The 23,188-nt window shown below is 38.5% G+C and overlaps 2 protein-coding genes across 4 annotated transcripts; one reads left to right on the top strand and one right to left on the bottom strand.

Annotated features, from left to right (window-relative positions):
• Positions 1-6,105: 6,105 nt before the first annotated feature.
• PDS1 (4-hydroxyphenylpyruvate dioxygenase) lies at positions 6,106-9,071 on the bottom strand. Of its 2 annotated transcripts, none has more exons than XM_078577266.1 (3): positions 7,768-9,071; positions 7,065-7,267; positions 6,106-6,293 (listed from the first exon to the last, which is right to left on the bottom strand). In XM_078577266.1, the coding sequence occupies exons 1-2, from the start codon at positions 9,069-9,071 to the stop codon at positions 7,069-7,071; spliced, it is 1,503 nt and encodes a 500-aa protein (XP_078433392.1). In that variant the 3' UTR covers positions 6,106-6,293; positions 7,065-7,068. The 2 variants fall into 2 exon arrangements, with proteins under 2 accessions (XP_078433392.1, XP_078433393.1); XM_078577267.1 differs by having other exon boundaries at positions 6,106-6,275.
• Positions 9,072-9,585: 514 nt separating this feature from the next.
• On the top strand, positions 9,586-10,894 carry LOC144704741 (uncharacterized). 2 transcript variants are annotated; one of them, XR_013581894.1, is made up of 3 exons: positions 9,586-9,718; positions 9,918-10,200; positions 10,562-10,894. XR_013581894.1 is itself a non-coding variant. In XM_078577268.1 (2 exons), exons 1-2 carry the CDS (start codon positions 9,944-9,946, stop codon positions 10,644-10,646), a joined length of 342 nt encoding a protein of 113 aa, XP_078433394.1. In that variant the 5' UTR covers positions 9,665-9,943; the 3' UTR covers positions 10,647-10,894. The 2 variants fall into 2 exon arrangements, 1 of the variants encoding a protein (XP_078433394.1); XM_078577268.1 differs by having other exon boundaries at positions 9,665-10,200.
• Positions 10,895-23,188: the final 12,294 nt, after the last annotated feature.

Below are 23,188 nucleotides of genomic sequence, written 5' to 3'. Positions count from 1 at the left end.
AGACGAATGGACGGGATGGTTTTTGTGCACTAGGATGAAAAAAATGGACAGGAGATTGGATGAATTAATATGGATGGTAAGGGATGGACGAAAATCCGTCGGATTCGCTTCCGACGATTGAGATCTTGCCACGTGGCATCACTATATCAATTGCTTGATATTTTGCCTCAAAGTCCCTGCTTTTTTTTGCGCACTCAAACTGACAAGCTCGAAGTGATAGAATTCATTGCTAAATGAAAACCATCTTAGTGGAATTCATCAAATGTTATATTCGATTAGGATTGTTGGACAGACTAAAAATATAATCTGTCAATAGAAGGATGGAAACATGGGAAAAAATAAAAAATAAGTTGGTTTAATAATGCTCTAAAAATATAGTCTATGATATATCTGACAAATCAACAAATAAAACATGAATACTCTACAATTAATGTCTTACGTTGACGATGACGGGCATCAACACGGGCGTCATCATTGAAGATGATGACTGGCATTGACAATTAGCAGGAGATAACTTGGTGATTACTAGTTTAATATCGTGGAATTTAATTGTTTATTCACATTAAGATGACTAGATATGCATGCCATCAAACCTAAAATGATAAAATTTATTTGTTGGAGTGATATTCTCATTTTTTGGATTCTAGGTATTTATAGATTTGTCCACATCATATCTTTAAGATAATAAATTTCTAAATCGGAATAAAATTTTCAATATTTCTCTAACATTAAATTCATGGGGATATTGTTTTCTAAGTCTGAATGTGTAATTTTTATAAGTAATGAATTATATTTTATTTTTGAGGAATTAATTTGGGGCTTTTGGCCTTTTCTGTCCATTTGATTTGATCTAGTGGTCAAACCCATCATCACTTCCATGCATGATTAGTGCTCAAAACATTTTAACAAAATATACTTTTATGATATTCCAAATAGTGATACCATATGACCAATAACAATCTGACACAGTTTGAATTTTTTAATTACCGGGGTGACGAGGACTGTTATAAAAATAAAATCACAATAAATGTGATCACATAGAATGAGAACACAATGAATGTCTTAAAAGAAGAAAATGATGATGTGTTTGATTCACATCATTTCATTGGTGGAAATGCAAAATGACATTGATTTGGTGCGGCAAACAGAGTCAGCACGTCATATTGTTCTTAAATTAATCATTCATGTGCATGTTTTTAATGAAACTGTGAGGCATGGTAATGTATCACCACTTCACATATTCACTATTTATTTAATGTTAACCTTTTTTGTCTTTTCTACCCTGTGGCATGGCATTTCTGAACTATAGATTGCGATATAATGGAAAATATCCAACCCAATAATTTCAGAAAAAATCAGAGAAATTAAGGATGACAACCCTAGACGTGACGTGGAGAAGGTGACTACAAGGAGAGAGAGAATTTTTAATTAGATCTATTACCAACATTGCACCAACTTCAAACCTTGATACCTGAAAATACCGAAGGATGATCAAGCTGAATTTTGAGGACAGTTTTGCCTTTCTCTCCTTTTCTATCCATACCACAAATCTATAAGATTAGGTACATATCATTCTTAAATTGATTTTTGAACTCACTTCCTTAATTTGTAGGCTGATTGAAAAAGAGTGAGGTTAGAGATCCATCAAGTGTTATTCTCAGTATTTTGAGTGTTTAAGGAGAGGCAACAGAGAACATGATTCAGCTACGTCAACAAGTCATCATGGTATTGGCAGAACATAGGGAACTACATTATTTATCTTCATAAGCATCACTAGGTAAGATTTGATTCACCATATCCTCACATGAAATTCCATTTTTTTCATGCCTCTTAACCCCTCATCTTCACTCCATTTCATCACTTCACCTCACCATCCCATCTTTGCTAAACTCTCTAAGACATTCAAATCCATTTGCACACTTACACTTACCCACATCTCTCAAACAACTTTCTCATCCTGTCATTATTACTTCACTTCGTTGTCCATCTGTCTTTTCTGTCATCTATCTCATATCAATGTCTACTACCTTCTGTGATGATAGTGGACAACTTTATCTAGAGTTTGGTCAAAGAGGACACTTTTCATTAACGAGGACAACAACTGTCAATGACATTGACAAGGACATCTGATTTTTTATGTTGACAAGTTAAGCTGTCATCATCTATGGGGATGCAGACTATTATAGATGAAGAAAGGTGATGTCATAGACAATGAATTTTTTATTGACAATGACTGTTAGTGTGGATGATGATGTCAAAAGTAAGCATCATTGATGGGGAAGAAAGAAAGGTGGGCAGAGGGATAGAGTAAGAGGGAAATATAGAGAGAGAATTGGGATATGAAGATATTAAGAGGCAAGCATGGTGATTGAGTGATCAAGCTGGGATCTTCACCCTTGGTATAAGAAGAGTTTGACTTAAGGAAGAAGATGCATTAAATTCGAGGTATGGTAGTGATTGTAGAAGATGTTCTCTAGTGGTCCATGATATGCATTTGTATTAACTAGAATGATGTTTTATGGACTGACTTTTAACCATTGCAATTTATTCAGTAGTTTTTTGCAGATACTAGATTACTCTTATACAGTAACCAATAGATGGTAAATGTCCCTTGAGGGAGTTAATACAGTGCTATGTATCTTCTGGAGGATGAGGTTTAGCTTGGCACCCCATCTTCTACAAACTCAATGTATCAATTGGATGAAATGGGATGCATTTCCTCTATATGTCCACAAGACCTTCAAAGTGGTAAATCTCATCTTATTTTATAAATCTTATTTATTTTCCATTCTCACTAGACGCAACACTAGGGAAGAGAGAGAGGAGAAATGTAAGGACAATCCAAAATGACTATCATGGGTACCAGAAGAGGGTGCCCTCCTTTATTTTTAATATCTTAGTATTTTTCTGAAAAGCCCATAGTAAATTTCATAAAGTCCCCATGCCTAGGAAAAATTAATCAAGGTCCCCAAAACCTCATGTGTATGATCCTTTAGGCCCACATATTAGTCTAATTAATAACTTAAATGGCCCAATAACCCTTATCAAATATCTTTATTACTTAACTAAATCAACATATAGATTAATTAATCAATGAACAATGGAAACTAACCAAATAGTAAAGTTGTTGCCTCATCGGGTTGCCAAGCTATACTCATGCCCTACACGATACAAATGATTATGCCCACTTTCTCACGGAACCTTTACCATCATCCTTTATATTGAATGTATGATCCTTCATTTGCAAAAGAATCCCAAATGACTTAGGGTATGGTTAAGTATCAAAGCTTAATTGTTCATTAAAGTTGCTATTAATGTGTGGCAAACTCATTGAATAAAACCTCTAATATTTTACTACCCTGGTCAAGTGTATGACTACATTATCTTCCTTGAGTCAATGTCCCATCATACTAAGGGTGGATGATCCATCCTTGAACAAACAATACCCTTTGTGAACTTATTTCTCCTTCTGAGCTAAAGATAATTTGAAATCTCATGATTAGAGACTTTTAGGTCATATTCAAAATACAATCTTAAATCCACAAGATGTCGTTGGTGTCTCAGATAGAAGGACCACATACAAAGCCATGACCTCAATCAACCTAATTGAATGGGACTAGATAAGGGACCACAAATGTGTCTTTTGATATTTTTATGGCCATCTTTAGTATCCTTGTATAGTATTATGATCTCATCACCATTCACTAAGTTATTGCATGCATTCATAGACTTCCCCTATAAACACCAAACATGTTCTAGAAATAAATTTGTCTTATCATTAAAAATGAAGGAAATGATGAATGTGAGATGGGTTTGTAGGCCATGTATAATTATAATTTTGTATCAATAAAATTGTTAATCTATAAAGCAATACTGTATATTGAGTGATTGTTTCTGATTTCTCATTCTCCCTATTAGTTAGTATTATTGTATTTTCCCACAGAAGAATGCTTTTCTTGAAGCAAAAGCTCAAGAACATTAATACTTCATAAAATCTCAATGCATGAGCGCTAATAATCAAAATAACAATACACCTATTCAATTTCCTCTTGCAGATCATTTGTAGATGATACTAATAATTACAATACACTAAAATATTAAAACAACAGTAGATCTATTTCAAATAAAGACCATCAAATGCAGTATTATTCATCTTTTCTAACCATGCGAATTTCATTATATATATTTTATTTTGACTTGTAATCGTCACAGAAGTCAAAATAAAATATACATAAGGAGTTGTACAATTCAGTTAGATTTGCAGTTAGACTTGTACAATTCTAACTACAATTCAGATGCAAATATAATAGATTTTACAAGAGATAACTTCAGTCAACAGTGAAAGCGATATCTTTTTGTATCATGATTGGTGGAACAGACAGATCAGTATTTCCAGTTTCATCAATGGCGAGTCTGCAGCAGAAATACCTTCAGTTTGACTGGTACATCAGCTGAAGTGTCTTTTGTTGGGATTTTGGAAATCTCTCAACATTATTGTAACCACACTTCTGCTTATCATGCTCTATGGTCCATTGGCAGATTAAAACCCCTTAATGGGACAATAAATTATTTAATTTTTCATCATTGGGCTTGGATTATTTTGACATTAGAAAGGTTCAATGTTTACATAAAGAGACACATCAAAGTCATTTATTTGTTCCCTTTGGTTCTTTTTCCCCCTTATTAATGTCTACCTCGCTAACCAATAAATATTGCTCATCATAAATGCATTATGTTGAATTGAACACTGGGTTCTAATAATTCAAAATTTTGGAGAACAATGACAAGCAGAAGAGCAAAATTAAAGCTTGAGATACAAGGTTAATATGAACCCTAAACATTTTCGAAGAACCTTGAAGATGAAGAGTCACATAAAGTCTTCCCCAAGAGTTGAAGTTTTCAAGCCTCTTTGAAAATATTTAAATCAATTGTGCGGCATCGAGGAAGAAATCTATTGAGGATTGTTTAACCATAAGCCTATGGAGGGTTTCTTAGGACAAGACTGAAGAATAACCATAAGTTTTGTTTCCGCTTTCTCTTCCAATTCCTCGAGATTAGACTGGAGGTACCGAGTTTTTTAACCAATAACAAAGTAAGATAATTCATCAAGGTATTTATGCTTAGTAATCGGCAACCCAATATCATTCCATACTAATAGTAGGATAGCAAAAGTAACCTAATCAGATTGGTTCCTGCAGGATTCTATCCAGGTCGGGAGATCGATAGCCAAGAACTGAATCGAATCTTAGGATTCAGGCTTGATGCAGCTCTAGAGCAATATACCCACTACAAGATTTGTCTTTACATCAAAGTGTTTCATAGGATCACCATGAATTCTGTGACATTCGGAGACTTCATTTAAGGTGACCACAAAAAACTTGGAAAAATCCATTTTAAAAAACAAAAAGGCGACTGTAACTTCTAAACTTAAATCACCGCGAGATAAATGTTTCGCGAATACAAATGAAACCTGAGAAATGTAATTAAAATTACAATAGACCTAAGAAAATGTAGCCATTAGATTGTTGCAATGACAGGTCAAAATTTTCAGAGAATGAGTCATTGAATAGATTCGTATCATGGCAGCACTGCACATTTAATATTTAATTATTTTAGGGACATCTGGGCTGATAACAATTTATGTTTCATAGTAACTTCTTCGTTGTCTTCTTTCTGCGGAGAAAAATACATTAAATAGTTGAATCTACTAGTAACTATATGCAATCGATCCATCCATTCGAAAAAACCTAAATGCGATCAATCATGAATTTAAGAAACTCCTTTCTCCTTATAGTCGCATTATACTTGAAAGATAATAAGAAGTTTAGCAAATAAAAAAGAACATCCTAAAGTGCAATCTGCCATCATGTTAAATGCCCAAAGTTATTTGCATAACTATTCTTTTTTTGAATACGAGTGATGTAAATGGAAATGTGAAACTTGAATGCATCAAGATATTAAGTCAAGTTCTTTCCAAATACTTTTAAAACACTCTAGTATCAATTCCTTAACTTTTCCGTACATTTTTATTCTGGAGGGATGAGACTGCGTTGGACCTGGCACAGCCACCCAAGGAAATTCTGAGATCGATTTTACTTGAACACAGAAAAAAATAATTTGTGTATATCTTAATCATCCCAGACTAGGATTAAGAGATATTTCCCATTAAATGGCTCGGAATTCGAATCTGAAACGACGTAGCTCTGTGAAACATACCTTCAGGGCCTGCTTGATACGGAGGAAGACGAAGCCGCATGATTAGACTCCCCGGATCCCTACTTCTCGGCAAAGATCTAAAAAAATCATCCACGTTTCCAAAAATTCCATGATCTTGAACGGCGAGATATTTTCTTAATTATTAAAAAAAAAATTTCATGGCTTTTCTCAAAAACGCAACTTATAAAAATAAAGGTAGTCCACAGTCAATAAATCAAAGATTGTTATCTAATATCAAGCAACGTAATTATCTATTCCAATCCATCAAAGCTAAAAAAATCATTCATCGTAACAAGTCTTCCATAATGATGAATTACTGTATCTTTTTTTTAATCTCAAACGAGGTAGATATTTATTCCATTCCATTATTTACAGAAACATATTCATCTTTACAAGAATTCCATAATCAAGAACTACGAGATTCTTTTTCAAGCCTCAAGGTCCACGAAGATTTTTTGCACCTAATTAGTATGATACCAATTTAACTTTTAAGCTTGGTAAAGATTTATTCCATCCAATAAACATGAAAGATCATTAATCTTAAGGAATAATGTCATGCTGAAGAACTACATAACATTTTTCCAATTTGAAGCAAGGCAAAGATATATTCCACACAATTTTTTTAAAAAGCCGTTCATCTTTATGAGTAATACGAGTAATCCATGATCAAGGACTGGACGATCTTTCATCTAAAGTTCCAGGCAGTAATCTTCTATTCCATCACGTAGCAAACATCTTTCCTCTTCCAAATTTTTCATTTCATGATAAAGAAGATCGAAATCGTCCTCTAATTTCAAGCATTAAAGGTATCAAAAGCAATTGAACTGGCATTTAACAACATGCAATACCTGGTCAGGAGGAAGAAGACCTAGTTGCCGCTGAGGTCGCCTGCTTAATCTCCAGGGATTTCTCGTACTCCTCGATCGATCTGAAGAGCTCGGTGAAATTGCCCTTTCCAAACCCACCGCAGCCCCCTTTCTGCTGCTCCTTGCCCTTTTCGTCCTTCATCATGCATCCAATCCGCTGTATGATCTCCAAGAACATGGTCGGCCTGCTCAAAAGAAATTGAGATGTTTATGAATTATGATCCGGGAAGAGAAAAAATGAGATAATGATAGTTTGGAAAGAGAAATAATGACATTTTTACGACCCGAAGTTGAGATGTTTGAAAATTAAGAATTGGAAAGAAAAAAATGAGGTTTTGATGATTCAGGAAGAGGAAATATGAAATGTTACGACCCGAAAATCACATATTTTTCCTTCCCGGATCACCATTCATAAAAATCCCAACTTTTCCCTTGAGCTGGCCGAGCATGCTTTTGGAGATCTCGCAACGGATCAGATGCATGGTGATAGACGAATTGGGATCGAAATGACCTCATTTCCTAGTACAACTGATTAGTTCGTCAACGACCACTCGTCATGAAGAACACTACGAAAGACGAAGACGAGCTCGTCATCGCCACCATGATCTCGACGAAAACGAACGACGACGAAATCAGCGGTCCCCGGCAATGAAGAATAAAATCGTTCGAGAGACTGCAAACTCACCTGTCCCCGACGGGTTTCGTGAAGATCTGGAGAAGAACGCCTTGATCGTCCCTGTCTACGAGCAGGCCGAGCTCCTCGCAGGCCTTCATCTGCTCCTCGGAGAGCACATCCGAAGCTCTCTTCCTCAGATTCCGATAATACGTCGGCGGAGGCGGCGCCAGGAACTCGAACCCGCCCATGGCGGACACAGCCCGCATCTTCCTCAGCGTCTTGATCACGTCATCGCTGGCCAGGGCCAAATGCTGCAGCCCTGGGCCATGGTTGTGGTCGAGGAAGGTCTGGATCTGGCTCCGCCGCGGCGTGCCGTGCACCGGCTCGTTCAGCGGAAGAAGCACATTCTCGTTGTTGTTTGCAAGGACGACGGAATTGAGGCCGCTCTCCGCCGTTCCAACGTCTGAGGCCGAGAACTCAGCGAATTCGTGAAATCCTAGAAATTTCTTGATGTACGCCACCACCGGCGCGAGCTCGGGGACGTTCCCGACGGCGTGATCCAGCCTTCTGATTCCGAAATCGGGCGGCGATTCCTCTCGATCGAGATCTCGAAAGCCGGGGAGGAAGGAGAAGCTCCGATCGGGGGAAGCGAAGCTGATGAAGCGGAGGACGACGTCGCCGTAGAGCTCGACCTCGGCCATGGCGGCCTCGCCATCGCCGAGGATTTTGGGCGGGAAACTCCCCCTCGCCCCGTTTGAAATGCTCATTTTATAGGCGGTTATGGCGTCGTCCACCTCAACCGCCACGGCGCGCACTCCGAGGCCGTGGACGTTCGAGAAGGTTCGGCAGGCGACCGGGTCAAAAGACGGGATCGTGGCTGACGTGGAAAGCGCCTGACCGTCGGATGGGATCCCCATCGACGTGGAATGCTTGTGACCGTCAGATGCTGAGGTCGTGGCTGACGTGGAAAGTGGTTGACCGTCTGAGGGGAAGGTCCTGGGAGACGTGGAGAGGGGCGCACCGTCGGATGGGAGGGTCGTGGGTGACGTGGAAAGGGGCTGACCGTCGGATGGGGTCGTGGCGAGGAGATAGGGGGAGAGAGGGGCGGAGAAGAGGAAGCGGAGGTTGTTGGAGCGGAGGAGGTAGGAAGCGTGGAGCTGGTTGCCGGTGGAGAGGTCGGAGAGGGAGGCGAGAGGCATGCCGAGGCCGAAGGAGAAGCGGCGCGAGGTGTTCGTGGCGTCGCCGCACCAGAACTCGACGTGGTGGAACGATTTGATCGGGAATCGGTCGCTGCGAGGATTTCGCCGCACGAACTTGGAGAATCCGACCAGGCTGTAGCCTTCCGATCCGTCGCTCGCCGCCTCCGTAGCCATTCCTGATGAAGAATCAGCCGAGGATCAGCAGAAGGAAGATGATCGTAGGAAGAAGAAGAGGAATTCGACGATTGGCGAGATTCGACGCCGTCTGATGAGGAATCAAGCGCGGATCTGGAAGGATTAGACGAGAATCAGAAGAAGGAAGAAGAAGAGAAATTAGACGACTGGAGAGATTCGTCGCCGCCTGAGCAAGGTGACAATCTGGAGAATGTCTACAAGAATAAGACGAGAAGCCGAAGAAACAAGAAGAAGAATGTAGAAGAAGAAGAAGAAGAATCAGCGCGGATCTGGAAGAATTTGAAGAGGATCAGAAGAAAGAAGAAGAGGAATTTGATGGCTGGAGAGATTCGACGCCGTCTGATGAAGAATGTTGCACGGATCTGGAAGAATTAGACGACGATCAGGAAGAAAAAGAGGAATTCTTCTTCAAGATTACAATCTGGAGAATGTCTACAAGAATTAGACGAGAAGCGGAAGAAACAAGAAGAAGAAACTAGAACAAGAACAAGATCGGGATAAGAGCAAGGAAGAAGAGAAGATGGATGTGGCACGTGGATGAAGGTGGACCGCTCTCGCGTTGAATGTTGGGGCTTGGTACGTATCGCTACTGAGCCGAGTTCGTACGTCCACTGGACTCGAGTGAGGTACGAATTTAACGTTTTTTGAAATTCTGATTTTAAAAAACGACCCTGCTACGGGGGCAACCGGTTGCCCCCGTGGAATCTCGGGCAACCGGTACACGTCAGATTAAAAAAAAAACGGCCCCTCATTTCTCAATTTTGAAAAAAAATTTGACGTGTACCGTGGAATCTCGGGGGATTCTACCTCCATTTTTTTCTCGAGGGAGGGAGGGAGGGAGGCGAGGCGGGATGGAGGTCCCTCCCTCTCGTCATCCGGTCGAGGGCGCCGGCGACATGACCGACGAGGAGCTCTTCGCCGCCGACGCCGCCGACGAGAGGGCGGCGGCAGACGGCTTCGACGACGTCTTGACGCCGGAGGAGAAGCTCCAGCTCGACTCTGCTCTGAGTTTGGAGAATTCCGATGATGAGCCGGAGAAGAGGCAGGCCTGGTTCGGGTGGAGCGGCAGGAAGAACTCCAAGGGAGAAGAGGTTGAGAAGACGAAGAGGTTGGTCGGGTGGCTCTCTCTCTCTCGATCTTTGACTCTCACTGGCTCTCTCTCTCTCTTTGACTTTCACTGGCTTTCTCTCTTTCTCTCGCTCTGTGACTCTCACTGGGTCTCTCTCTGTCTCTCGGTCTTTGACTCTCACTGGCTCTCTCTCTCTCTCTCTCACACTCTGAGTGGCTCTCCCACTCTCTTTGACTGTCTTCGGCTTCCCCTCTCACTCTCTCCCTCGACTATCTCAGGATCTCCCCCTCCCTCACTCCTTGACTCTCTGTGGCTCACTTTCTCTTTCTCTTTAACTCTCTTGACTCTCTGTGGCTCACATGTCCATTTTTCTCTTTCTCTTTAACTCTCTTTTTCACAGTCGATGCTGTCTGTCCAAATCACACGTCAATTTGGAAGAGACGGCGCTCGGCAGAGCTTTCTACGTGTGTTCCCAGACCGGTTGAGGAAGAATCAGGAATTGGATTCGTGCTTGAGTTCAAGAAAAAATGGACGTGTGATTTGGAGAGACAGCCTCAACTGTGAACTTGAAATGAAACCCATTAGGCACGCAAATGTCTGTGCAGATGTCCAATACCAGACCAGGGAGCGTTCATTCTTTTTGTACACCAAAAATTCATTGATGTGTCTTTGTACGTGATAAAATAACATCTTCTTGGCCAATTTTATTACATCTTCAAAGGGTATTAAGTTACGCAAAGATAATAGAGTACTCTTCTAGACTCTTGTGAATACTAAGTTTGCAATGCGGTTGAAAGTAATTACGTTCCCGAGGGACCTCATATCCGAGGGACCTCATATCCGATTGGAAGGACACGATAATAGAGTACTCTTCTAGACTGTTGAAGGGATTGGAATTTTGAGATCACTAACCTCTATGTTGAGCATCGCCTCTCCGCTCTCCGCTCTCAGGCAGAGCCGATAGAGACCACGGCTCAAATTCATTTTATAAATCGATGCAAGCCTGTGGGGCTAATCTTGTTATCTCTGTAAATATTTTTTCTTTATACAAGTCTCCATTCTCCCCTCAACAAGTCCAACTCAAAAAGAGAAAGATGAAGCAATATTTGATCTCAACAGCCAAACATATAGAACATACAATTGTTACGACGATGGTGGTAGAGCTAGTGGGAGAAGGAGACTCGGTGTGCTATCCTGGCTCCTCTTCCTTCGGCGATGTAGAGACCCACATGGTGCATTAGATCCTGAACATTCCAAGAGACGATGTCCTCGAGGGGCGCCGCCAGACCGACGTTGCTCGCTGCTAGCGTCGTCGTGATGAAATCCAGCACGCAAATGTCTGTGCAGATGCCCAACGCCAGTATCTGCAAAATCCAACATATAAATAACTGACACCTTATATTAGGGTAATCTAAATAAATGACACCCTTATCAAGAAGAAAGATAGATATCTCACCACTTTAATCTGCTTGGTTTTCACACATTCCGCGAACGCGTTCGAGTCGTCCTCCCTGTTTGATCCGAGGAACCCATCGATGCATGATTTTTGCCTCAACGACACATTCTCTGCCTCTTCTAGCCACGTCAACTCTGCGCGTTTCCATGGTTGTTTACTAAGATGCATACATAGATGGATAATTTCAAAGATGCATGGATGGATAGTTTCAAAGATGCATGGATGGATGGCTAGATTGCTTCCATGGTTTTTTACTAAGATGCATACATGGATGGATAATTTTAAAGATGCATGGATGGATAGTTTCAAAGATGCATGGATGGATGGCTAGATTGTTTCAATGATGACTGTCCAGTCTCTCTCGCTTTAAGTTGTAAATAGAAGAATAAGATGGATTCATTGTAGAATTTCAGAGTATTTATGCAATAAGATGGATGCAGAAATAGAAAAATTACAAAGATTACCTCTCTCTATTCGACGGAGTTGACCAGAAGACAATCAAATTTTTTACACGTTCTGGCGTTGTGCCCTTGCTGCCCGCAGCTAGAGCACGTGACACCCCTCTGCTTCTTTTTACTTTGCAGTTGTTGTGCCATGCTTATGTAGCGCTTGTTCCCTACTTTCGGTCGTCCTTTGCAGCGAGCTGTCAACGGATTTCTAACAATATCTTCCTCTAAATCAGATAATGCACGGTGCGTTGTCTGTAGGTTTCTTTCAATAGTTTCACCTAAAAAAATCAGTGATGCCTTGTACAACTGGAATGTGCTCTCGGTTCCAATTGAACGTTGTAAAATAGGCTTCGTCAGAGCCGTTAGTTCAGACAGTCATTGATCTTCGGTCATACCTTGTGTAGCCGTGACTTCAGAACTGGGTCGCGTAGCCAGTGCAGTATCGATGAAGACAGACTGAATTCAGCTTTCATTTTCCGAGTATGGGGAACGCTATAGATGATGGTCAAAAGGAAGGCGCCAATTTGCAGTTACCACAGACAAGATCGAACAGCAACTTGATTCAAGCAATGATGGAGCAACTCGCTGAACTAAAGACTTAAATCCAGGATCTGAAGAAGCAAAAGGCACCAGGAGCATCATCCGTGTCACTGGTGGACAATGTGAAGTCAGTCCCAAACTCGGAAACTCTACATTCTTCAGCAGTATTCGATAGCAAGTTTAAAAGAGGTGATATGCCTATTTTTCAGGACACAACATCATTGATAGTAAACAACACCTCCGGAAATTGCAAGAATGCTGCAACACTGGCTCAGTTCAGGTATTTTCTCTTACTTCTAGTTCTGGTGTTTTCTCAGAATATCAACAAAAATATCCCACAATCTTCTCTTCGGTTGTAACCTTGCCGCCAACCAGAACAGTAGATCACCGCATTGTCCTAGACCCAATGGCAAGACCAATCAGCCAAAAACCCTATAGATATTCACATCAACATAAATCGTCGTTGGAGAAACTCATTAATGAATTACTGGAATGTCGCTATATACAGCACTTGGAGGCTTTGTGTGGATTACATGGCTTTGAACAAAATAACGATACCTAATAGGTACCCAATTCCATTGGTGGACGACCTTTTTGATGAGCTACAAGGAGCCATCATATTCTCCAAACTGGACCTGAAATCTGGCTATTATCAAATAAGAATGCACGAAGCTGATGTAGAAAAAACTGCTTTTAAAACTCATCATGGACATTATGAATTCCTAGTAATGCCATTTGGGTTGACTAATGCTCCAATAACCTTTCAAGAATTGATGAAAACCATCTTCGAACACCAACTCCGGCGTTTTGTTTTAGTTTTCTTTGACGATATATTGGTGTATAGCAAAAGTAAAGAAGAGCATCAACAACATTTGGACGATGTATTCCAAATCTTAGAGCAGCATCATTTAAAGATCAATGCTAACAGATGTACCTTATTCACTGATCATGTGGAATATCTGGGACATTAGATTTCAGATAAGGGAGTAGAAACTGTTGAAAGCAAGATTAAGGCTGTCAAAGAATGGCCAAAACCAGGAACGCTGAAACAGCTACGTGGATTTCTTTGGACTCACCAATTACTACCGACGATTTGTGAAAAATTATGCGGAAAAGGCAAGCCCTCTGACTGCATTGTTAAACAAAGGCAACTTCCACTGGACTCATGAGGCAGAGACCGCAATTCTTAATTTAAAATTGGCACTATCTTCACCTCCTATACTACAATTACCTGATTTTTCTAAACCATTCATCTTAGAAACGGATGCTTCAAGGACTGGAATTGGTGCTCTATTAATCCAGGAATCTCATCCTATTGCGTATTTTAGCAAGATGTTGGGCTAAAAGCTCAGTCCAAATCAACTTATGAAAGGGAGTTCATGGCAGTCGTGTTAGCAGTCCAACATTGGAAGCACTATCTAATACTCGATATATTCCTGATACTTACGGACCAGTTCAGTTTGAAATATTTAAATGGTCAAGCCGAAGTGCCTCCTCAGTACCATAAATGGTTAACTAAGCTTATGGGATTCAGTTTTGAGATCAAATACAAAGCTGGACAAAACAACATCGTCGCCGACTCCTTATCCAGGTCTCATCCTCCCGTCCTTCCTCAATGCAACGCTATTACCTTGACACATTGGTTGGATAGGCAACAATTGGAGACGGAATTGTTACAAGATATTTCCTTATCTGATCTTATTGCGAGTATCAAAAATCAAGATACAGCCCCTGTACACTATTCTTACAAACACGGGTTACTATTCTATAAAAATCGAATTGTTTTGCCAAAACAATTGACCTAAATATGACACTATATAAATGTATAATTATGATTGTATAGCCAGGAAAAACACTCAAGAGAAGGAGTGATTCCTAAGGCTCTTAAGAAGTACTTAAGAGAGTGGGGGCGAGTGATCGCTTAGTAGTTAAGTCAAGAGAGAGTTTGTGATAGTGTAACCTCTTCTCTGATCAATAAACTTGTACATTCTCCTTTGGGAATTCTAGTGTGTTAACTATTTCCAAGAAGTTTGTGTCACATACCGTGTAAAATGTGAATCTCAGTTATTATGTCTATCAAATGAGAACGTTAGATTTGAGTCAGAACACCTGAGTGAACATAAAAGTATGATAATCAACGTATATCGCAAGAAAATAAAAACCAGCTAAATATTTTCTAAAATCATAAAAAAAGATTGAACATGAACTTCGTCCAAACTAGCATCATCTAAAAATTACCTAACTGAAGCTTACTCCGAGACCCACCTAGATCACATATTTGTAGCAAGCCACTGAATCAGAATACATGGATGAATGAACAACCAAAAAGGAAGAACTCCAGTTTCTCAAGACACATAACTTACCATTCAAAGAATTTTCTGTTTCCACAAAGATGAAATAATGCACAGTCGGTAAGAACAAACCCCAGTTCTTTGGTCAAATATCTATCAATCATTAACTCCAAAAGATCAGAGAAATTTAAAGTCTGACCTGGGGATGGAATTATTCTGCAAATGTTCACCAATAGTCCCCACAGGAACATAAACCCTGCCTAAAATGATGGAATCTGCTCGCATCCCTAATTACAATATGTCTTCCTGTAGAAAAGTAAGCACGATTTGTTATGTGTCCAGTGAATTTCGGCAGAAAAGTAAGCACGATTCGAGAAGAGAAGAAATTAGGCAGGGTTTTTCAAAGGGAGACACAACGGTTTTTCAAAGGGGATCGCCGGAGGTTGCCGGGGAGAGAGTACGCGGGCAAAACGGCGAGAGGGAGCTCGAAGGAGCGCCAATTTTTTTTTCAAATAAGAGAAATGAGGGGCCGGTTTTTTTTTAATCTGACGTGTACCGGTTGCCCGAGATTCCACAGGGGCAACCGATTGCCTGCGTAGCGGTGTTCTTTAAAAAAAACCGGATTCGGTAATTGGTACGTATCGCGACAGACCCGACTTCATACGTACACTAACCTCAACTGAGTTATGGGGATAGGGTGGCCGCGTGGGATGAGTAAGAGTTGATCCACAAGAATCAGTTAACAGGAGAGTAATTGTTTTTTTGGTAAAACTATATTTTAGAATGTAGGAGAGGTTCTTTATGTATTTTTGGATTTTTAGCTCCTTTATAGGAAGCAAAATACTAAAATGAAGTAAACTAGTTTAAAATATCGTAAATAAATAAAATAAATTATTTTTCAATAGATTCTTATTATTTAGAATGATTTCCAGGAAACTTTTGGGATTTTTTAAAGCACGAAAGCAATTCAAATAAGTTCAAAGACAAATACTTTGGTCGGTGCTCCATCGGTGAAATTGGCAAGTGGCAATGTGGTGTCAAATGAAAAAATGGGGAAGTGATTGGTAGTGGATGAATTAAATGGTGATGTGATGTGGCAGTGGGGATGAAAGGAGATATAGTATTTTAAATTAAGTCGATGACCAAGATTAACCCTATTTCATACCTTGATATCTAATGATCTAGAAGGGTGACGAACGTGGAATCTTGAGGATAACTTTGTACTTATCCATATGTCCATCCATGCAGTTTGATATATGAATTGAGGTGCTGATTGCTTTAAATACAATCTTTTTAACCCACTTCCTAAATTTTTAGGATGATTAAAAGAGAGTGAGGTTAGAGATTTATTAAGTTATTTCTTTGTGTTCATGGTGATCAATGAGGATCAACAGAGAAGGGGAGAAGTTTGTTTGCATCAACAAATCATAGCGGTCCTAGCATAACTTATGGACTTAGGATAACTTTCCTCACGTTACATTGTGTTATCTTTTTAATCGTTGTTATGTTAGATGGTTATCCTCCTGTCTTCCCATCAATGTCCACATTTGTCATCGTCTCTTAACCCTTAGTCTTCACTTAAGTCCATCACTTTGCATCATTGTCTCATCATCATTAAACTCTCATAATTTTTCATCCTATCATTATCACAAATTCACACTCCTTGTACCATTCTCTCCATCTTCTCATCCTATCATTATCTCTTCACGTGATCATCTGTCTTCGTTTTCTACTATCTCATATCACTACCTCATGTGTCCTATTCTTCACATTAATTGCCTCAAATATTAATAAATATTAACAGTGACCTTCTTACATTGCCCTATCCCTAGTTCCACAATCTCATATTTTATACATCCTCTCATCTCTTTAATCGTCATTTTAGGAGTTCAAAATCCCAAATAATTTTCCATGTGGAGATGATCCATACTCATGTATCATTGTCCATACCAGTAGAGTGGTGATTGGAGGATGTAAACAGTGTTGACATTGGTCATATTTCCAAGATGGTGGGAACTGATGATCAAAGAAAGATGAAAAAATGGAGAATTTTGAAAATTTAGATAAATACTGTTTTAAAATATTTATTCAATAACTTATACACTCTATATTTAATACCTTACAATGAAAAAAGCCACCATGATGGCAACCTACATCAACAGACACATAGCAAGTAAGGACAACAGACGCATAGCATATCATTAATTAACCATGAGCATGACTATCATTCATGATTATTATTATTGTTGATGAGAATGATGATTGTCATTAATGATGGCAATGATTGTAGTAGTTGAAGATGATCATGTCATTGGCATTGTCATGGAAAAAGATGACAATGTTTGACGAAGATGAGTATGACTGTCCTTCATCAGGATTGACAATTATGGTGAATGATGATTTTTGGTTGAAATGAGGATGGAAATTTTTGATACAATCAAAATGTTCATGGAAGCCAATGGGTAAACAAGCTGTGACTTAGATCTTGAAAAACCATTTTTAAAGGCAAAGGACGAGTTGATCAATTCACAATTGACCCATAAAATAAGTAAAGGCAGAGTACCTTGTGGGGAAAATGTTCAACCATTGACTTGCTCCCTAGGAGACTGATTTAAAGCCATTCATGTGCCTTGTCTGTAGACATATCCATGCAATGAAAGGTCCATTGGATCTCCTCTCCTCCAAATTTTCTTGAAGATATGATTGATCTTCTCACCATCAAGGGCTTTGAGTGGAATGAGTGAAGAGTGGAAGCAATAAGAAAGGAATTGGGGTGGCCAAATCTGGCTAGCATGAGCATCTAAAATCGATCCCCTCATATTTATACTTATTGAAGGACTTTCGTTAAACCCCCATATAAGTAAAGTATATCCACTGATGTCATTTTATTCTTATGTGTGTGATCATGTATGTAGATGTATCCATCTAGTTAAGAACCTCAATGGCCTAAGTGTTGAGTTTTGTGCCATGGTTTAACCATGGAAAATATGGTTTCCATGATGCAAAAGCGTGTTAATTGATTCTTATTTGATCATTAAAATAATATATCTTATGTACCTTATGGGGAACTTGTTCCACCCTTAACTTTGCCACTCTGAGATCGTTTTGAAGTTGTCCACGTGCCGGATCTCCAGAAGTATCCACGGGATCAAATTGACCGTGGATCTCCAGTTCTTCTTCTTCAACTCTTCTTGAAAATCTTGAAGATCTTCTCACCATGAAGACATTGTCCTTGGTTGATTAGAGAAGAGACCAGAGTGGAGAAAGGGGGGCTCTCAATTCTGGTTGGCCTAGGTGATTGAAATGAGTGTCATTTCCCTATTTATATTTTACTTAAGTTTTCTAACAAACTCAAAAATTAAAATATATTCACCAATATCCCTATGATCTTATGCATGTGACCGTCTAGGCCCATGTATCATTCTAGTTAATAACTTTAGTAGCCGAATAATAATTATTAATCAAACTTATTCATTAACTATATCCACATATATATTAATTAACTAAAGATCAATTCAACCTAATCAATAGATTATGTTTTCAGCCCTTGGGGTGCCAAGCTACACCTAGTGCTCTCGAAGATCCTGAGTTGTCTTTGAACTCTCTCGTGGAACCTTTACTGCCATCGGTTACCGTGTATGTATAATCTGTCATCTACACTAGACTCTTGAACGACTTAGGGTATGGTTTATCGTCAAACCCTAATCCGTCATTCGATTAGTACTAATGTGTAATGAGGATAATTAGACAATACCTTCTCCAATATCCTCACTACCCTGGCCAAGGATTTTTTACATCTTCTTCCTTGAGTCAATATCATCTTATACCGAGGGTGAATGATCTGGTCTTGAAAACTCAATCATTTATGTGAACTTATTACTACACCTGAGATAGGACATTTGAATCCCATGATTCAAGGCTCGCAACTCGTAGTTAAAATGTAGTGGTCCACCCACGAGATGTCCTTGGTGCTCAAGTGAACGGATCACTTATACAATTGTGACATAAATCAACCCGATTGACATTTAGGTATAATACCATTCAGGGATTCGTACGGGATCAATTCATTGAACTCTTTCTCCAAAGAGTACCCTCTATCTGTCCTTAGTGTCATCACACTATTCGCCACATGTTCTGTTATACTTATCATATATGTTGGATCAATTATTGCTATTCTATCTAGATAATTTGATATCCATCTTGACTATCCGTCGAATATAAATACTAGTGATCAGTGTATTATTATCTCATCATAATTCACTATGTCACTGCACTTCATTATAAACATCACACTAGAATAATAATGAATATAATATTTTATTTAATGAACTTAAATAAACATGGTGGTGTGATTTGGCTTAACGGCCACATAATATGCATCACAAAGAATATTTGTTGACCAACCTTATTAATTAACCATGTCAACATAATGGCATGCAAATATGGTGGATTGAATGATCAAGAACGGCACCTAGTGGATATATCTAGTGGAGGAATGTTCCTTGACACTCATGCAGATGAATCCATGAAACTTATAGAAATGTTAGTAGAAGATTGGACATATCGTCAAAGTTTTTCGTACACTAACCGAAATGCAGGTCCAAAGCGTGGAGGAATCATTGACGTCAAAGTAGTTGAGTCGGAGATCAGAATGGATAAATTGGAAAGAGACATGAGCAAGATTGGTAAAACAATAGAAGATATGAGTAATAATTTTAAATCTTTTTTGCAGGAAACTAAAGGAAAGGCGAATACATATGAGGGCAACAATTCCACTAACACACCTTGTTGTTTTTGTTCTAGTGAAGAACATTCTGATGAGTCTTGGTTGAACATGTTAATGCATTTGGGAGAAAAGATGCAGGACATAATCGATGGAATGCAAGACCTAATCAGAATTGGAGCAAAGGAGGAAACAACAACTTCACATCAAAGCAATTTGCTCCGCAACCATATCCTCAAAATTTTCAAAAATTTTTAAAGCCTTTTTACTCTCATCCTAACAACAATAACTACAACACTAACTCAACTTTAATGGATTTTATCAGGGAAATGCAGGAAGAGAGAAAAAACATGGATGAAGAAAGAAAGATGTTGATGCAAACCTTAGAAGAATACAAAAAATAAATTGAAATGCTCAAGCGAGGACAAGGCGTTCAAGCACAACAACCTGCTCTCAGAATGAAAGGTAAATCAGAAGACATCCTTCTAAGAGAAGGACATCCAGGTCAACTCCCTACCCAACCTAATATTAATCCCAAGAATATCATGTTGTGTGTAGTTAGGAATTTGGAATCATCATGTTTTGTATCTTCCAAAAATACGAATGAATCTTGCATTAGTGAAAATAATAATGTTGGATCATGCACTAGTTTTACGAATAATTTTTTATATAGTTGTAAAGAAGATGTGAATGAAAAAAAAAAAATGATGAGCAAGTGCATGCAGTTTCAAAACTTAGAAGTGGAAAGGTTTTGTTGGACTCTCATGAAAAGGGTTTAGGATTGCATAAAGCTAAAGATATAAAAAATGGAGAGATGGAAAATGATCAACGAGATAAGGGTTGCCAGGATGACGAAAGGCATCCAAGAATGGCAGACCCTAATCCAGTTGATTATAGACCACCCATTCCATTTCCTAGTGCATTAAATATAACCAAGCAAAAACCAGAAAATTCTCATTTGCTTGAATTATTTAAAAATGTAAGTATAACTATTCCCCTTACTGAGGCAATACAAAATATTCCTTCCTATGCAAAATATGTGAAGGAATTGTGCACCCCTTCTAGGAAACAGAAAAGGGTACAACTTTTTGAAAATATTAGTTCAATTCTATTGAATGATATTCCTAGAAAAAGAAGAGATCCAGGGGTTCCTCTCATTAAATGTGAAATAGGAGGAATGGTTTTTAGCAAATCACTTCTTCATTCAGGTGCTAGCGTTAACATAATGCCTAAAGCTTTGTATGATAAATTTAAATTTGGTGAACTTGAACCTATTTTTCTTGAATTACAATTAGCCGATGGATCAACTAGGCATTCTTATGGAAAATTAGAAGATGTTATTGTGAAAGTAGAGAACTGTAAATTTCCTGTTGATTTCGTAGTTGCAGATATGAAAATAATAGGAAATTTGAGCCATGCTCCTATTATTTTAGGTAGACCATTCCTAGCTACGGCAAAAGCCACAACGGATTGGGATAAGGGTACTGTGGAACTCAAAGTAGGAGATGAAAAAATTGAACTATCTATCTCAAAATTAATGAAATACCCAAAAGACACAAGCAAGGATGTTTGTTTTCTAGGGTTGGTAGAAGAAGACGATTTTGATTTTGATCCGTGCTCCTATGATTTATGTTCTTGTGAATCTAATGAATGTTTACATGAAAAATCTTCCAACAAATATTTCATTACATTCTGAAATTGAGCTTAAACCTTTACCTTCGTCATTGAAGTATGCTTATTTAGAACCATGTAATTCTTTTCCCGTAATTATATCATCATTGTTATCCCCTGAACAAGAATTAGAACTTTTAGATATTTTATCTACGTACAGATCTGCTATGGGATGGACAATTGATGATATTAAGGGCATTAGTCCAAACATTTGTGAGCATAGAATTTTCTTAAAAGAAAATTCTAAAGCAACGAGACAACCTCAAAGGTGACTCAACCCACACATGTTGGAGGTTGTTAAGAAAGAAATCATGAAATGGCTAAAAGTTGATTTCATATATGCCATTTCAGATAGCCCATGGATAAGTCCTATTCATGTAGTACCTAAGAAAACAGGAATAACAGTGACGAAGGATGAGGATGGAAATGAAGTTCAAACTCGAGTAGCTTCTAGTTGGAGAGTATGCATAGATTATAGGAAGCTTAACTCCGTGACAAAGAAAGATCATTATCCGTTATCATTCATTGATCAGATTTTTGAAAGACTTTCAGGTCAAAACTTTATTGTTTTCTAGATGGATATTCAGGATATAACCAAATTGAAATTATCAAAAGTGATCAAGAGAAAATAACATTTAGATGTCTAGTAGGTACTTTTGCATTTAAAAGGATACCTTTTGGGTTATGCAATGCAACAGCTACTTTTCAAAGATGTATGAATCCTATGTTTTCTGATTTAGTATGGGATTGTTTAAAAAATTTTATGGATGATTTTTCAGTATTTGGTTCATCATTTGATAGTTGTCCATCTAATTTAACCAAGGTGTTGCAGATATGTGTACAGAACAATCTGGTGCTAAGCTGGGATAAGTCCCACTTCATGGTGGAGGAGGGAATTGTCCTAGAGCACCATATCAGCAAGGATGGGCTAAGAGTGGATAGGGCCAAGGTCAAGGTTATCAAGAACCTCCCCATTCCCACAACCCTAAAACAACTTAGGGGATTTCTAGGGCATGCTGGCTTCTACAGAAGATTTATTAAATATTTTGCTAAAATTTCTAAACCCTTAACTAATTTACTTTCTAAAGATACATTATTTGTTTTTGATGAAATGCTAAAGCATCCTTGTTTCAGGTTAAAGAGGCTTTAATTCAAGCACCAATATTACAAGCTCCAGATTGGAGTAAGCCATTTGAGATTATGTGTGACGCCTCTGACAGTGCAGTGGGAGCTATTTTAGGACAAATAATTGACAAGAAGCCAGTTGCCATCTACTATGCAAGCAAAACTTTAGGAGGAGCACAGGTAAACTACTCAACAATTGAAAAAGAATTGCTTGCTATTATTTTTGCCTTAGAAAAATTTTGTTCTTATCTGTTAGGTAGTAAAATAATTGTGTTTTCAGACCATGCAGCTTTAAAGTTTTTATTAAATAAAGAAGAAACCAAAGCTAAGATTAATACGGCGGATTATACTTTTACAAGAATTTGATTAAGAAATCAAGGATAAACGTGGAATAGATAATACAGTTGCAGATCATCTTTCTAGATTATCTACGGAATTATCTATGCCTATCCATGATGATTTTCCTGATGAATATATTTTAGAAATTCAAAGTAAAAAGCTTCCATGGTATGCTCATATTGTAAATTTTCTTGTCACAGGGTTATTACCTAATGATTGGGATGTTAATGATAGAAAGAAGTTTTATAAAGATATTAATTACTACTATTATGATGAACCTGAACTTTTTAAATTAGGTGTTGATCATGTGTTTAGAAGGTGTGTACCCGAGGAAGAACAATAGAGCATATTAGATGCTTGCCATTATTCTTTATGTGGTGGACATTATGCTCTAAAATTAACTGCATTTCAAGTTTTAAATTGTGGATTCTTT

The sequence above is a fragment of the Wolffia australiana genome, chromosome 6 (genome assembly GCF_029677425.1).
Source record: "Wolffia australiana isolate 7733 chromosome 6, ASM2967742v1".
NCBI lineage: Eukaryota > Viridiplantae > Streptophyta > Magnoliopsida > Alismatales > Araceae > Wolffia > Wolffia australiana.
The sequence above is the reverse complement of the archived record's forward strand: the minus strand, read 5'-3'. Positions and strand labels throughout refer to the sequence as shown.

Coding starts and splice junctions, on each gene's coding strand:
- PDS1 (XM_078577266.1), bottom strand. CDS start 9,071: ATGGCTACGGAGGCGGCGAGCGACGGATCGGAAGGCTACAGCCTGGTC. Junction 7,268..7,767: donor ACGAAACCCGTCGGGGACAG/GTGAGTTTGCAG, acceptor TCTTTTGAGCAG/GCCGACCATGTTCTTGGAGA.
- LOC144704741 (XM_078577268.1), top strand. CDS start 9,944: ATGGAGGTCCCTCCCTCTCGTCATCCGGTCGAGGGCGCCGGCGACATG. Junction 10,201..10,561: donor GAGGTTGAGAAGACGAAGAG/GTTGGTCGGGTG, acceptor TCTTTTTCACAG/TCGATGCTGTCTGTCCAAAT.